The sequence below is a fragment of the Aphis gossypii genome, chromosome X (assembly GCF_020184175.1).
Source record: "Aphis gossypii isolate Hap1 chromosome X, ASM2018417v2, whole genome shotgun sequence".
Taxonomy (NCBI): domain Eukaryota; kingdom Metazoa; phylum Arthropoda; class Insecta; order Hemiptera; family Aphididae; genus Aphis; species Aphis gossypii.
The window spans coordinates 54,793,564-54,810,924 of NC_065533.1; the positions used below are offsets into that span (position 1 = coordinate 54,793,564).

At 25.9% G+C, this 17,361-nt stretch overlaps 1 protein-coding gene across 1 annotated transcript in view; it reads right to left on the reverse strand.

Annotated features, from left to right (window-relative positions):
• LOC114126436 (adenylate cyclase type 3) overlaps positions 1 to 17,361 on the reverse strand; it is a 104,602-nt gene that overhangs the window by 21,583 nt on the left and 65,658 nt on the right. Inside the window, exon 2 of the mRNA XM_027990379.2 lies at positions 10,682 to 10,831. Coding sequence (XP_027846180.2) covers positions 10,682 to 10,831 — 150 coding nt within the window. The remainder of the gene's footprint in view (positions 1 to 10,681; positions 10,832 to 17,361) is intronic.

Sequence of the window (17,361 nt, forward strand, 5' to 3'; positions counted from 1 at the left end):
TGCTGTCGGATGCCTCGTGCGTCGTGCCTCAATAGAGCTTGTATGAGCTAAATTATATTATGTTTTTAAAAGTTTTTTTTTTTTTTTTTTAATAATTTTGGTCATGAAACTAATACATAATTATTATGTAACACTTATTATTTACCTATATAAAGATTGTAAATTTATCACAAATTATAATAATAAATACTAAAAACAATTATAGATGTGCCTTTTAGTATTTCTGAATTTTTTTCAAGACATATCGAAATTCAATTAGTATTGACTAGTGATTATAGTAACTAATGAAAAATATAAATTATTGTCTATCATATATATTACAACATACTTTTTATTTAATAAAAACTAAATAAATAATAATAATATCCAACTATAAAGGGTATGAATTCCTATAAAGGGTATGGATTCTTACTGTAATTAGATATAAATTTTATAATAACTATCTAAAATATTATTTATATTTTATATTGACTGTGTAAAGTCAATCAATTAATTTTGAATTAAATACAGTTAGAAATAGTTTTATGAATTTATTATATTCTATGAAATGTATAAAATTGCAAGTATTCGTTAGTTACTTGTATTTCTATACTCAACAAAAAATGATTCGTTCAATCAGTAGTTTTATTAGTTTGTTTTATTTAAAGTTTAATTTATAATGTATAGGTAGTATAATTCATTTAGTCATATTGAATGCAACAGCGTCCCATTGATTTAAAATTTAAATTTAAATTAACAATTAATAACATAGACTTAGGTAACATGGACGTTAAGGAATAATTTTCTAACATACAGTAACTGCGTAGTGATAATTCATTTTTTCTTCGCTTTTAAGAACTTTCAGATATTTTCTAATTTATCATTAACACTCCAAAACTTGAATAATGTTAACTTTGTTAATAAAAAAAAAGCGGGCAAGTGAGTACCGCTCTGCTGTACATTAGGTGCCGTATGGATCATTATTATATATTATAGGAGTGTTAAATTTGAATCCAATGATAGTTATCATTGTATACGAAAAACGATTCTGAACGAAGATGATTTGTCAGCCTAGGATATAATTTCTAGTGGTTGGTGAAAAAGGTGGTTTATGTTTTAATGGCCTGAATACAACAAAATTTAAGTTCTTTTATAATAATTGTAAGTTAAACTTATGAAAAACCTTGTATTAAATTTTCAACTCTTAGCTACTTATACAAAAATTTTTATGAAATATACCTACAAAATAATTTGCAAATATTCATGGTTTTGACGAATTGTTGTCAATATTTGAACTTCAAATGCTAATAAAAAAAAATTGTGCCTATGTATTCTTATAATTTTTTAATCACTATAAGAATAACATATGAGGAACTTTGTATAAAATTTTCAAGTATTTTGATAGGGCCAAAAAAATTTTATCGACACTTCAAAAAATTGAAAATTTCAGTTGTCTATAAATAGCTCAAAAAAACTCAAAATATTTCGAAAATTAAATCACGTAAAGAAAACGCTAGTCTTAATAACTGATAAAATTTTCAAGTATCTACGACTTATACTTTTTGAATAATAACAAATATTTAAAATCGTTTGAGGATAAATCGTTATCGTTACGCGATTTCGTTAAAATTTAAAATTCAAACGCACTTAAAATTTTTCCTATAATGATGCTTCGAGTTTTCTCTATAGATACTTGAAGGTAAACTAATGGAAAACTTAGTGTTGTATTTTTAATCCTTAGTTATAAACACAAAAAATTTATGATTTTTCAACTTCAAATAATTTGCAAATATTCATGCTTTTGACGAATTTTCGTCAAAATTTGAACTTCAAATGCTAATAAAAAAATATTGTGCCTATGTATTCTTATAATTTTTTAATCACTTTAAGAATAACATATGAAGAACTTTGTATAAAATTTTCAAGTATTTTGAAAGGGCCAAAAAAATTTTATCGACCCTTCAAAAAAAAATTTTCAGAAAAATTGAAAATGTCAGTTGTCTATAAATAGCTCAAAAAAACTCAAAATATTTTGAAAATTAAATCAAGTAAATAAAATGCCAATCTAAATAACTGGTAAAATTTTCAAGTATCTACGACTTATACTTTTTGAATTATAACAAATATCAAAAATCGTTTGAGGCTAAACCGTTATTTAGCGCGGTTTTGTAAAAATTTAAATTTCAAACACTCATAAAATTTTTTTGTCTGAATCCGGTAGAGTTTTTTTTACAGATAATTGAAGAAAAATGTATGGAGAACCTTGTACCAAATTTTCAAAACTTAGTTATAAAAGAAAAAAATTTTATGATTTTTCAACTTCAAAATTACTTGCAAATTTTCGCGTTTTCGACAGATTTCGTAAAAATTTGAACTATAAACGCTTATAAAAAAAAATTGTGACTAACGATTTTTAATTTTTTTTAGCTACATTAAAAACAACTCATAAGGAACCTTGTATTAAATTTTCAAAACTTTTTGGTCATCCAAACATTTTTTATCGACACTTTAAAAAAAATTTCTCAAAAAAATCGAAAATTTCAGTGGTCTATAAATAACTCAAAAAAAGTCAAAATTTTTTGAAAATTTTACTATATACGGATACCACTGACATTAACATTTGGTGAAAAATTCAAGTATTTTCAGTGATTAGTTTTTGAATTACAACCATAAAAAAAAATCGATTTGGTCGAAAACTGGTTTTGCGTTAAAATTCCCGTTTTTCCGTCATTTTTTTTTGGTTTTTCCCGGCGCTTTTGAAAACTATTGGAAATTTTTTACTTTTGACCCCCCAAAGTACAAACTACATTCACTTTCCTATCCGAAACAGGGTCCACTTTTTAAAATCGGAGCACTTTTACTGCTCCAAAACGTGGTGACAGACACAAAAAAAAAAAAAAAAAAAAACACACATCATTGTAAAATCAATACATTCATCACTTCGTTCAGAATCTAAAACGAGAGTTAATAGAAATTGTTGTTAAAACTCATGTTTTTAACACACTATTACTTTTAATAAGTTATTAGGTTTACATGTATATCTACAAGACTTACAACATAAACTTTTTAGTTTTTATTTTAGTTGTTGTTTCAAATATTGTTAATCAGAATCATTTTATTGTATTTTTATTTTGTAGGAACACGTAGAATAAATAATTTACTAAAAAAAACTTTTTCTTACCTCTAGGCATTATATTTCCGTATAAATTGTTGATCAATTTTAGTTTAATCACATTAAAAACTTTAGTCAATAATTAAATCTAGCTGTAAACATTAAATTTATGAAAAATATTTGTACTACATGGGAATAATTTTTTTTTTAAATGTATGAAAACTTGCCATGGTTAAAATTAAGTTTGTATACATATCTCTTAAGACTTAAGGTTTAAAATATTTTTATTATGATAGAATTATTCACCTACATTTTATAACTTATAAATCATAATGTATAATTTTTATTTTGCATATTTTTTGGTATTCTTACCTTTGAATTTATTTTTTTTTTTTTTTGCTTTTGTGAAATATTTTTATATTTTTATAAAGCTGTATTCTTAAAGTTTATAAAGCATTTTTACATTATCAGATTTGGTTTGTTCGGGTATTATTTATCCACAATGAATATTCGTGGACCTATTACGCATCAAATATTCTATTAGTACTTTTAATACTATTTACACCGAATCAATATTCAATAGTATAACAGTTATACAGTTACTGTATATAACAAATTTAATAATATTAAATCAATGAATTTCTTTAAAATACACCCATCATTATATTATTGATTAAATATTATGACATTCTTTGTAAAAATATAGAGTGGATAAAATGGAAATATTATTAAATTAATTTTTTTTCTTTTAAAAATATTTAATTATATGTTTTATATTAAAAAGGTATTCACATAATTATACTATTGTCATTCATTTTTCATTCAATCACATTATGAATATTATAACTGTAAAATCAGTAAAAAAAAAAAAATTATTATAATATAATTTTGTTTATTTTTAAATGAAAAAGGTACATAATGATGCAAGAAAGAGATTTATCCTGCAGACTATAAATTTTTATTTAATTTTATTCAATTTAATTTATGTTAAATTATTGTTTATTTATTGAACAATAATATTGTGATAATATATTCAAAATTCCTTAAAGAATATATTTTTATTCATTAAAAATAATGTAAGCAATGATTTAGCTTAATATTTTTAATAGTTTTTTGCTGGTTGATTACCATAATATTTTTAATAAAATGTGTATATGTAATAGATATATATATATATATATTTTAAATAAAAACATCAATTATTCAAATGATATCTATAAATTTACAAAATATAAATTAAAAGTTAACCTCTAAATTATTATAAAATATATATCATTACACTTATTATCATCATTGCTTATTATTTATTAAATATCATTTACAAAGATATTTGAAATAATACTACTTACGTATAGCTGTTTTGACTGGAGTATTTGCCTACTTTCATAAATATTGTATAAACTTAAATTGTTGAAACCAAAAATGTATCTATTTTCATTTTTTTTTTTTTTTATCTCGATGGTGGATTATTGGAATAAACAAAAAAATATTTACTAGTTTCGAAATGCTTTTTGAATTTAAGAGCTTTTCCATTTACTTCATATACATTTCACTTAAACGAATTCATAAAATAATGCATAAGAAATAATATTTTAACATAACATGATATGCAAATAAAAAATTTAATACACGAAATATAAAATGCTGTAAGAAAATGTATGTTACTATATTATGTTTTTCATTATGAGCACATATTTACCTACTTATTTGTATGAATAAAAAAGATAACCTTTTAAAACCATATTATTAATTATAAATATATATACAAAATTGAATTATAAGTTGTTGCAATTCTGTATCTGTTAATGAGAATTAATTATTATTATTAAAAAGTACGACGACGAAAATATCAATTTAATGTTTTATCGGTATTTAATAATTTCACTTATACTTCGTAAAGTTGTAGATTAATTATTAAAACTCTATAAGTGGTATGGATTTTTCAATTTAAAAACTAAATGTTTAACGACGATTACACAGAAACCTAAAATGTATAAAAAGTCCCCATATTATATTTAAGTTAATACAGCAATAAATTAGTGTTTTTTTTTTTTAATGAGGTATAGTGATATCAATAAAATGCTAAATTATATTTAATAAATAATAAAGTCCGTTGAGTTACGAGACTCATTTTATTTATTGTTGTATACATATAATTACACAAACAGCCATTAAATTGTTTGCAGGAATAATTTCTACATTATGTTTGTTCAAAAAAAAAAAAAAAAAGGTATTACACTTAAATCAAAACCAAAAAAAATTATTTTTAATTATGTAATTTAGAAAACCTAATGTATTTATTTTTTCAGTAGAATAATATAGTTCATCAGCATCCTTCTATAATATTGATTTTCACTTTACGTTTACTGCTTTTACTCTTGCTTCTTTCTACCTATTTATTATTACTTAAATAAAACTGTAGAGTTGCTGCAGAGTGAAAAATAAGAACCTATTCCTTAATATACCTACTTCGAAAAATAAAATATTACTACTTCTAATGGAAATTTGATTATATTAGTATTGTAAGAAAATTACATAGAACAGATGTCAGATATATTAAATTTTGATGCACATTTTACTTACTCATTAATACGTTAATTGAATGTATAATGTAACTATTATAACAATAAGTTTTAAATATAAAAATTGTTTTTGTATAACATATTATTCTTGATGTACCAATATAAATATGATTATTTTTTATTTTTTTAAAAATTATATGATGTATGAGAATAATGGATGTTCAATAATTCTCAAAAACCAAAATAATAGATTATAACATATATATTATATACTTTTGGTTTGGTATGTCGTTAAGAACGATTAAGAATGATCAAACTACAGACTAACGCTAATACTCAAAATCCATAGCAAACAAATTACCAAAATCAAAACACTAAAATCAAATAAAAAATCAAAATAAGTTAAAATATAAAGTAATACTATTAATAACAATTATCTTAACAGTTAATATTATTTTTTAATAATTGTTTGAACGAGAAATTGTTAGTTTACAGTATAGTCATTAAAAATAATTAGGTATTAAATTAGACGTAATTTTAGACATAATGATGCATCATCATTATTATAAAACTTAAAATAGAAACCATTTTTCGTTTACTTTCAGTTGGTGAAATACATTTTAACGATGCGATTTCATAGAATTAAAAATACCTGTTTCTTAGAATGGGACAAAATACAGGAAAAATAGTATAAAAAAAGAACAATAGACAAGTGACTCATAATAATAGAAAAGACGAGTCTGTATTAAATAGATTCAGAATTCTTTATGTAAAGTTAACTGTAATGGTTTCTTAAAAGCTAAAGAGAACATCCTCCAACATATGTATTGCCCGTGTAACTCATCTCACTATAAACATATTTCTACAGAATGTTGATGAAACCAAACCAAAAAGAAAGATAACAATTTACCTTTATCACGCTATGTTTAAGGAATTCTAGAGCTTCGAACTCAAGCAACGAACCAAATTTTTAAATTTTTAAAATAAGTAGATGTATATAAACTTATAAATAGTAATTAGAAAATACAGATTAAAAATGAAACAAATCAAAATAAAAAAAGAAGAAGAAAAATGTAAACTCGAAACATTATAATATTATACGCTAATAACTTTTGATATTGAAGCGAAATGATGAATAATAATAAGAAAAGAAAAAATATTTTATAAGTATGATTGTAATATTTCAGTAATAACAATACATTTAAAGTTTATTTGTGCGAAATATATTTAGCATTGTACAATGTACATGAACAAAATTTAAAAACAAAAGCCGTCTTCAGTGGTATTATGTGTGTAACAAACGGACGAGAACAATTTTTTTACTTTCAAACTTAATAATTCTACTAATCCTTGTAAATGAAAAAAAAAAACGTTTTCAAGATAGAGTACGTACGTATAATGTGTATGGGCGTAATACCCATTTTGCCATTCGCATTAATCCAAGCTTTATACTACAGTAAGATGCCATAAAGATAAAGCAAAGGAAATTATTTTAATACAATTATATTATACGCGATCGGTTTGAAAATAGCTGCAGTGTGAACTTTGGTGTCAAGATGGAACTATTAACCGAATGTTAGATACTATACAGTTAAATCGAGCTTAATAGGTATTAATAATAAGAATAAATCTCTGTTTCATAGCACTCGTTTGTTTTTTACGTTTTTCGAATTTCGACGAAAAGCTGCAAAGTTCTGTAACGATTTCAATGTAAAAAAAAAAAAATGTAACCGTGACGAAAATAAACAAAAAATGTGTGAAATAAAATAGTGTTTATTTATCCCGGACTGACGCGAAAACATAATATATAATGGCTAGAGGAGGGATCGGCCATCAAACTATATACTCAGACAATATTATTTTTTTGTTGTATGCACAAACGTAACGAACACGCATTTTTTTTGTCCTGATCTTCTCAATTTCAATTGTTATACAATATTTGTTGTATGCCATTATGGTACACACAATTGTGTAGGTATGCACAATTCGGGCGGATCATCTCGGTAGATTGCCCGTGCTTCTTTAACGCGCCACACGAATAACGGGAAATCCTATTGAAATTGATTTATAGTATCGTATAAGCTATATACCCTAAAAACTAAATTATTTTTCATGAAGGTATTACGCAGCATATAATAACATCAGAAACTTAACTCGAATAGGTACCGAAATCTTAAGCGAAACAAGAGAAATTACTTTGGAAATCTCTGTGAACGTTCAAACGCGTTTGAGAGATTAAAAAAATATTATATTATAATAATTACACCGTAGACCATAATATTGTGATCGGATTTATATTTTATACTATTGGCACGCAGAAAATACCGGTCAGGGTACTTTGTCAATAAAGCAATCGTTTCATTTTGATTATCCCGTAGAGGACGATGCGTATATATATATTGTGTGTGCACAGAATCGACTTCTATTAATTTTATATAGTATATTAACTATAAAATTCAATGTCAATGGTAAACTATCGTATTGGAAGAACTAGGTTTTTACTTTATTATAGTGTTTATGTAGTTTTTCAAATAATTTTAAGTACTCATAAAAATAATTTACTGCAGCGAGTAACAAATTCTGATATCTACTATAGAGTACCACAAATACAATATAATATAGTGACATTATATGATTTGAGTTACGTTGTATTAAAATGTTACGATTTACTACGTAAGCAAATTAATAACCACGTTATTAGAATAAATATTTATATTTATATTTAATAAAACTGTCGTAAGTTTTTAGGTACACAATATCATCTCAATAATTTAAAGTCGAATCATTATAAAAATAATTTATTCGATAGATTTGTAATAGATATAGGTTTAAATTGGCACTTTGATCAATAATAATAATAATTTATTGAAGATAGTCTTCTGAAATATATTGTTAAATTCAATCTATCTTTTAATCAATTTACTTATCGTTAAATTAATTACAGATAGTACCAACGTTTTCCGATAAACAAATATTTAATTTTTAAAATAAATATGTACTCGTGTAATTAGTTTTAAAATTAAAATCTAAAATGTCACATAAATTGATTCAAGTTAAATCTAAAATCAAACCACGTTCAAATGAAGATTCTGAACTACGATAAAATGTTTTCTCAAATTAATTTTCTTATTACCAATAACTGACTGAAATTTTAAATTTCAAATTTTCTCTATATTTTTTGCTGTATTATGAAATAGTTTTATAATTTTAAACATTCAATATGTATTCAAAACAATTGAAATCTCATTACTTTTATAAATTTGTTTATTTTATTGTATAGTGTTTTTATGAATTTAGTATTATGCAACCATATATTTTTATTATTTTGAAAGTTAAAAGATTGAAATATACATATTTTTAAACATCGTTATGTATATATTATTAGGATGATTTCTTTTGTAAAAAAAATTGTCTTAAAAATTTAAATTAGTCACTTAATCATTTAAAACATTTTTTTAAATAAAACATTAAATCTACCATCGCAATGCCCTATTTAATAGTGACCTATTTTATAATCGAGGTGAATTCGAGTTTTTAAATATTAAATTTAGAGACATTCTAAATATAAACCAGAGCTAGACAGATGATTTTCTTGGAGTATATTCTTAAAAAAATATGTTATATTATCTTGTATTTTAAAATCCAAACAAAGCGAATGATTCATTAGATTTGAAATTATGTGTTTTATTTAGAAAATAGTATTTTTTTTTAAATTAAGCTCAGAAAAATGTACTATTTAGTATTTTTATAAATTGGAAATTGTTTTTATGGCAATATTTATTTATAAAAATATATATAGTCATTTTTTTTTTTAGTAAATAATATTTATATAACATATACCTAGTAAGTGTAGTATAGATAAATTGAATTTTACTTTTAATTGTAGAATTTTTACGGATCGTTTATAAAATTTAAAATCGTGTTACCTATTAGTTTTAAAACATAGTAAAATAATACATTTCATCGATAGAATATAAGAAAAGTATGAAGAAATCTCATTACTCAATTATAAAATCTGGCGCATTTCAAATAATTTTTATTTAATTTTAGACCAAGTTTGATTAGTATAATTTTTTCAAAACTTTTTTTAAGTTTAAACATGTCAACTTAGTTTTATAAAAATTTAATAATAGATGACAAGAGCCGCATTATTCATTCAAACATTTTTTAGTTTTAATATAAAATCGTTTATTTTATATTTTTATATCACTCAAAATAGTGTATATTCATACATAAATACATAGGAAAGTGACGATCCAATTTAATATTTGATTGAACGCCATAAAAATAAATAATTATGAACGACGAGAAAGAAAAATAATAAATCACTTTTTAAAATGACCTTCGCGTAATCGTATATAATATTTTCCGCGTCATATTCGACTAATAAGTGTCATAAAGTGAATCGAGATCGCAGATTTAAGTGTACATAATTGCATCGACCGAATTATTGATAGTTATATATAATTATTTTCCAGTAAAAATAATTAGATCAAACATATAAGCTGTTTGGTATAGATATAAATAATAATTAGTATACATCATAATATAGGTTATTTTTACAATTATTTAATTGAACAAATAATATTTTATAAATAATTATCATGTCTGAAAATCATGAACTATTTGAAGTCATTCTTTATAGTTTGTCGTCAAAATGTTTTTATCTAACATATTCGACGTTATATAATAATACGGATATATATATACATATAATAATATGTAATGACGTGTGTATAATAATAATAATATATTTTCTACTAACAACAATTTAATTGAGTTGATATAATATCGTGTAATATGCAGAGTTTATGAGGTTTGTGTTATAAAAAAAAATGTAATAGGTACCGTCCGATTTTTAATATTATATATTATATTACTATTATGTATCGTAGCGCTTAGAATAACATAGTAATTAATACTATAGGTAGGCATGTATATACTTATACATAAATATTAAATGTGATATTTGACCTAACCTTATACCAACGTTATAGGTCGTTCCGTTATGAAAAATGTCTTGTCGGCCTTTATATTATGTAACACATTTATGATTATTTTTATTCACCTGCTCGGTCGATTGTTCTTCTATGACCATTTTCATCTCGAGACATTGCCGGGTTTCCAGAAAGGCGGTCCGCTGCTGCTTGTCGGCCAGGAAATAGGACAAGAGTCCCAAACAATTGGACGCCAAAAGGAGAACGCTGTTTGTGGCCAACTGTAAAATAAAAAATAATAAATAAGTAAATAAATCACAAGTATAATATTATTATATAATATTGTACAAACGGACAATAATATGACAAAATATCATATATAAAAAAAAAAAAAATTGATATTTTATACGAAATGAAATCATTGTTAATATTGTGAGTTTATATTGCATTGTATCGTATTATATATGTGTGTTTAATATCCACACGGTTTATGGGTCTATTTTTATATATAAAGACGTATAAGAGATCATATTATATTATACCATCTATTTAGCCGTACGCATGGGCGTTATTCATTTAACCGAGAAATTAATCGATCATTAAGACAAATTTATAAATTATTGAATTATTGGATAATACATTTTATAATATTTACTACAATAACATAGTATTATTATATCGTTTATATATTTTTATATATTATCATTCTACTTTTGTTAGAAAAATTAATTCTATCGACAAACAATACAATAATCAATTGTATCAACAATCAATACTAAAGAAAAACAAGAATACGTATATAGGTACATTAAAACCATGAGAAGTATATATTAATCCGGAAAATTAACAATAATCGATTGTATTAAACGAATGGGCGTGATACTAAGACCACAATACATAAAAAAAAAAAAAAATGTCGTTATGATTTTTAACATAATATTATAATCAATTGTGTGCACGATGACAATATAACAATACATTTTAAGTCATATACCTGAGCAGTATTATAATTAACCGATAGTCTTAAGTCTCTGAAAACGGGAAGAAAAGGGTATATTAGTCTATGGGTAATATATAATGCATTTCATAAATATATAATATTATAATCTCGCTCAAACGATATGTAATTTTGGGTCATTTGCCCAAACGAAAGCCGCCCTATTACATCGCCGTACAGGATCTGCAGTTTCCATCGGTTACCGCGATTACGGGGGTATAGGTCGGTCGTCAAATAATAATGATAACCTGCTAATATATATAATATGTTTAATAACGGATTATGTTAGATAGGTATACTAAAATATTAAATACCTGTAAAACACGCGACGTATCGCATAAACAGACAAATATAGGTATATCTCCTGTGTAGGAGGTACCTACGTGTTCGCTCGGATGTGCGTATTAGGTCGACGACAATCGTCATTTCACGGCAGATTATATACCATCGTCGACGAAACAAAATGCGTATCTATTGTACACACACACACACACACACATACCAAGACGAAACAATGGGATATGTATTGAATTACTTATACACACACACACACAAACGAACACGCACACGACTCTGATGGGGATTTATGACCGTGTCAAGAGCGCTTTCATTTTATTCCGCAAAAGCCATAAAAACCGTAAATCGATCAATGTCAATCGGCGGAACGACGTCGTCGTCGTATATACAAAACAATAATAATAATATAGTGTATTGTCGCGAAAACGGTCTACATAAAATATATTTCACAGATGGTTATTACCGCCCGTACGCACACACACACACACATAATATATATATATATAATATATATATATATATATAAGTACGTTCGGTTATTAGATTAATATTTTATTGCCCGCCGAGCCGAGCGTCGACGCCGCTGTGGGCTCTTTATTCGACGACCTCTCTGCCGCGGAAACGCTTTTCGCCGACAGAGAGACTCGAGCCACCCGCCCGGGGCTGCACGTCGTCATTATTATTATTACTATTATTATAATTATTATATTTGCACCGACCTCCGTAGCTATACGCGAGTACTATATATATGTAATATGTTTGTATAGAACGTCATCACATCGTCTGATCCGATTTTTGTTTAAGACGCGAACAAATCGCGAGAATTCTTCCGGCTTTCGGGTATTACGTTGAATTAATCACGCCGAGAATGGGTGAGTCGTCGAGAGTGTTTTCTGATCTGAGCGCATCACCTGCGCGAGTATTATATAGGTAACTCACGAGCATTGTTTTAACCGTAATAATGCGCGTAGGTCGTATAATACGTCTTATACGAGGGCAGGGTAAATGATACCATTAAGGCATTATGAACCGCACGGTTGAACATAAAGTTTTGAATTATCCAAAAATCGGTTTGAATAATTTAACGCCGTGGGCATATAATATTGAACCCGCGTGTTTCGCAATATATAACTTACGCTGCAGATTACTTACGATTTACGAGCATTATTTATGGACAAGGGACGAGCTATAGGTACTGTAGCGCAAGTAAGATAAAAAACGACCAAGTCGTTGTACGGCTATAATAATAATTATAAATCACAATAGTTAAGCGTGCCTATCTGTTAAACTCTCGGATGATAATAAAATCGGAAATATACTCGTATTTGGTTTTTTTTTTTTTTAAAAAAATGTTAAAATAAATTCATATTTTAAATTTTGAACGAACAACGCTGGAGGGGGTATCCGGGGAATAAACGCTTTTACATGTTCTGTATACATAATTTAAAAATACCTACCTGACTATAATATTTGCTTGTATAATGTTGGATTTTTTTCGGTATAATGTCTACGAATTATTTTTGAAATTATCTCTCGTCATAAAATTTAAATATGCAATAACCAAAAAGTAAATCTGAATAGAGCTGGATAATACGAATCAATAACTTGGTGTTCAAACACAGCAAATCGAATATTTCAAGAACGAACGGTCATTGTAGTTCTGAAACGATGGAGATAAAGTTTAACAATAAGCACATAATCACTGAACGCGTTGACATTTGACAATATTACCCGTAAGGAATGAACTGGACGTTAATATAGCAAGCGACTTCGCAAAACCTCTTAAAGACCCGAAGAAATTGAATTTTCGAAACCCACTGATTTAATCCTACGAAATAACTATGGCCGCTTCGACCACTATAATAACGGTGAGACCGAACATTTGTAATTTGTTCTACGACACGATATCTGAACATAAAATTATCAAAATTTATAATTTAAGTTTAATAAGTGTTATAATAGAATATTGAAGATTATAAAAGATAATTTAACATAAAATTATACAAAGAATTGACGCCTTTCTCGATTTATATTAATTTTTTTTTTATACATATATAATTAAAATAATAACATCATGATGTTCTGTCAAACTATAGAATGTATTAAAGTTGTACTAAAAGATTTAAGTATTACGCATCTCTAACCAAACACGAATGACGCGTGTGTGAAAGAAACTTATAATTTTCTTAAGAGTAAAAGAACAAACTAATGGATTTCGTTTTGTAAAATATGAAACACCGAAGTATGAAGAAAATACTTGTTATTCGTTGCTTTTCGGCGAAAACAATTATGGAATGTCTTTGTGGTAGACTGACGAGTGACGAGTAGGTAGTAGGTACGTATATTGTACATTTTATTTCTCTAAATAATATTGTTCCTTTATTCATTAATTCACGGTGTTCAAAAACTGTTGATTGGCTTTCGTGTTTTGAGTAAATTGCATATCATATTATAAAATTATTAACATGATTAACTATTACGACTGCACACGAACATTTGCATGTTATTTACATAACACATTTATTTGGAAACCGGGGATTTGAATATGATTATTTTTTTCTAAAACCGTAGGCCACATTAAATAGTATATGACTCGCTGCAGTTAACAATCTTTAACAGCTCGAGTTGACTGTACAGTGTACATGTAGTTATATGTATATATATTTAGTTATAGTTTGTATAAGTGTCCATGTTAAACGAGCTTGACGTGTTCGTGTTGTATTCCACATTTTATGACTGTTTTTCTCGTACGAATTTGCTATACATAAATTAGTTACGCTTTTATAAAAATATTTCTTTTTTGAAACGTCGGTTTTTGTGAGTGCACAAGGTTGTAGTTTCATGACAGATTTCAAAAAATAGACACATCAACTGAGTGATGATATTATGAGTCTAGAAAAACAAAGCCATCCACCCGATCTTATCCATTTGCAGGGTTACGAAGGATTTTAAATAATTAATACTCGTATCAATGAATACGTTTTGTTTTTAATTCCACAGCTAAAATAAATAATAATTATATCACTAACATTGACAACTATTATAAACACTTTATTTTTATTGTAATTTCCAGTAGATATTTTACGCATATTAATCATTATTTATTATGCAGTTATATGGCCTGGAATCAGACATTTTTAACAGTTAATAAATGCACTTGAATAGCCAGTTTAGTGTATATAATAATATAAATATTAGGTTAGGGGTGTATTATTTGAAATCGAAAGATATAATTTTATTCAATTTAGTTTGTTATGTTATGTCAATCGCAATGGCGAAACTTGTGTTATTGTATGTCTAAATTGTGTACAATACGTACGGGGGTTTACATATTTATTTATCTGGAAAATTGGCCATGATTATCAAATACAATTAAAACTTATAAACTGAAAAAAATTATACTTTATCGTCTTACTAAATAGGTTTGTAATAGGTTTATCGTAGTTACTACCAGAAAATTGCAATACATACAATATTATACTGTTTTTAAAACATAATTTTATTAATTATTATAACTAAAATTATTGTTGTTCCAGTGAAAACCACTTTTCATGGTCACATTTACCATATTTTATTCCCCGTAACAAAATTTTTTTTTCAGTGTACTGTTATGCTGATTTTATATTTAAAATACAATTTATAGCTAGTATATATACCAACAGTTTCATTGATAATACAACACTGTACCACCTCGAGCCTGCTTAATTTTATTTGTTGTAATATATAATTTGATCCGAACATAAACTTCTAATGTGAATTTGACACATTTTATTATTATATATTATTAACCAATTTTAGATTTTCATTGAGTTATCGAAAATTAATAATAGTAAAAAAAAAAAAAAACCCTACAAGTATAATTTAATACAATGCGATACGATTACTAATTTCTATTGTTGGGTCCCCGGCGAGGTTTGGATGGATTAAATACCAATGACATATATTAGAGACCGTTTCAAATTGCTGAATATTGTCAGTTTATTGTCTAATAAAATTAAAAGACAGAGCTTTGAAAAGAACAAGCCGACACAGGATGTATTCTACTGCAGCTTAATCTTTGGCAATAAATCAAAAAGTGTCGTGAAACCATACATGTACGAGAAATAGCGTATATATATATTATATTTTATATAGAATATAGATTATAGGAGAACGAATTTACAAGGTTGTCTCCGAACATCATGAATTAGAAATAATTATTTGGTATCAAATAATATCGAACGGTCGTTGCTCATAAACGAGTACAGAGCTTTATATACGCTAAAAAAAAAAAAAAAAACAATAATACACGTGTCATATAATATACACTAAAAAAATTTCAAATATGCGATATAAAATACCCTTTTTTTTTCTTTTATTAAATATGTATTTGTTTGCCAATTAATAGCAAAAAATGCATAGTAGTTATTCGTATATTTCAATAATATATGCAATTAATAGGTATTAAAAACAAAAATTACATTTTTTTTTTAATTAAAATTTAAATATAGGTAAAAATTAATATACATTATTATGTATAAACATTATATACACAAAATAAAACTAAATATTGGATCAATACTATACGTTTTAAAATACAGATGACCATGAAAACACATGAAGGCTTTTTATATTATAATTACATTATTTTATTACGTATGCAAATAATATATATTTTTCCTACAACTTACGAGTTGTAGTGACTGTTTACAATGGCTTTAGATTGTGATCATATTATAATAGTGGAGTTTTAGAACATTTTCAGTTGGCTATAAGAATTAACGCAATACAAAGCGTCTTAATTTCTGCACTATAATGATGTCTAAAAATTCATTTGTGAACATTTGTAAGTCGCGTAAGCGAAGAAAGTTACGAGGTCCGATCTCCAGACCACAAGAGAAATTATTTTGTCCTCGTACCATAGTGAGGTACGACGATTCGCCCGGAGGATATAGTTCTATATGGGTTTACAAAATGTGCCTAGGATGTCTTTTGAGCGGAGACACTGTTAGAAATCATTTGATCAAATGCAATGTATCGACAAAAAAAGATACATCTGAACCACAGACTAAAAAAAAATGATGATATTCATTACACTTCTTATAAAGTATTTTCAAGACGTGTTACACTGAAAAAGCACCTTGAACAGCATGAAAAGTCGTCTAGTGGTTTGGAATCTAAACAATCTGATTACGAAATGGTTGATATTGTCCAAGATGTTGAAGTTACTGAAACTGATCTTTTAAATGAAGAAAATGACGACGAATCTGAGGGATCAAATGCCAGTGATCTAGCCAGTGATTTAATCTAATTTTATTTTATTGTATTCATATTATTTTAAACTCAATTAACTACCTATCATGTTTATTTATTTTTTTAGTTAATTAATTATGGGTTATCATTTTTTTTATAGAATTACAAAATCTTGGTAGGTATAACTAAACATTTACCTTTAACTTATGAAATAAATTGATCCCAATAAATAATAAATTTTAGGTTAGATTTAGTGTTGCCAACTTTTTGACATGTATATGTCTT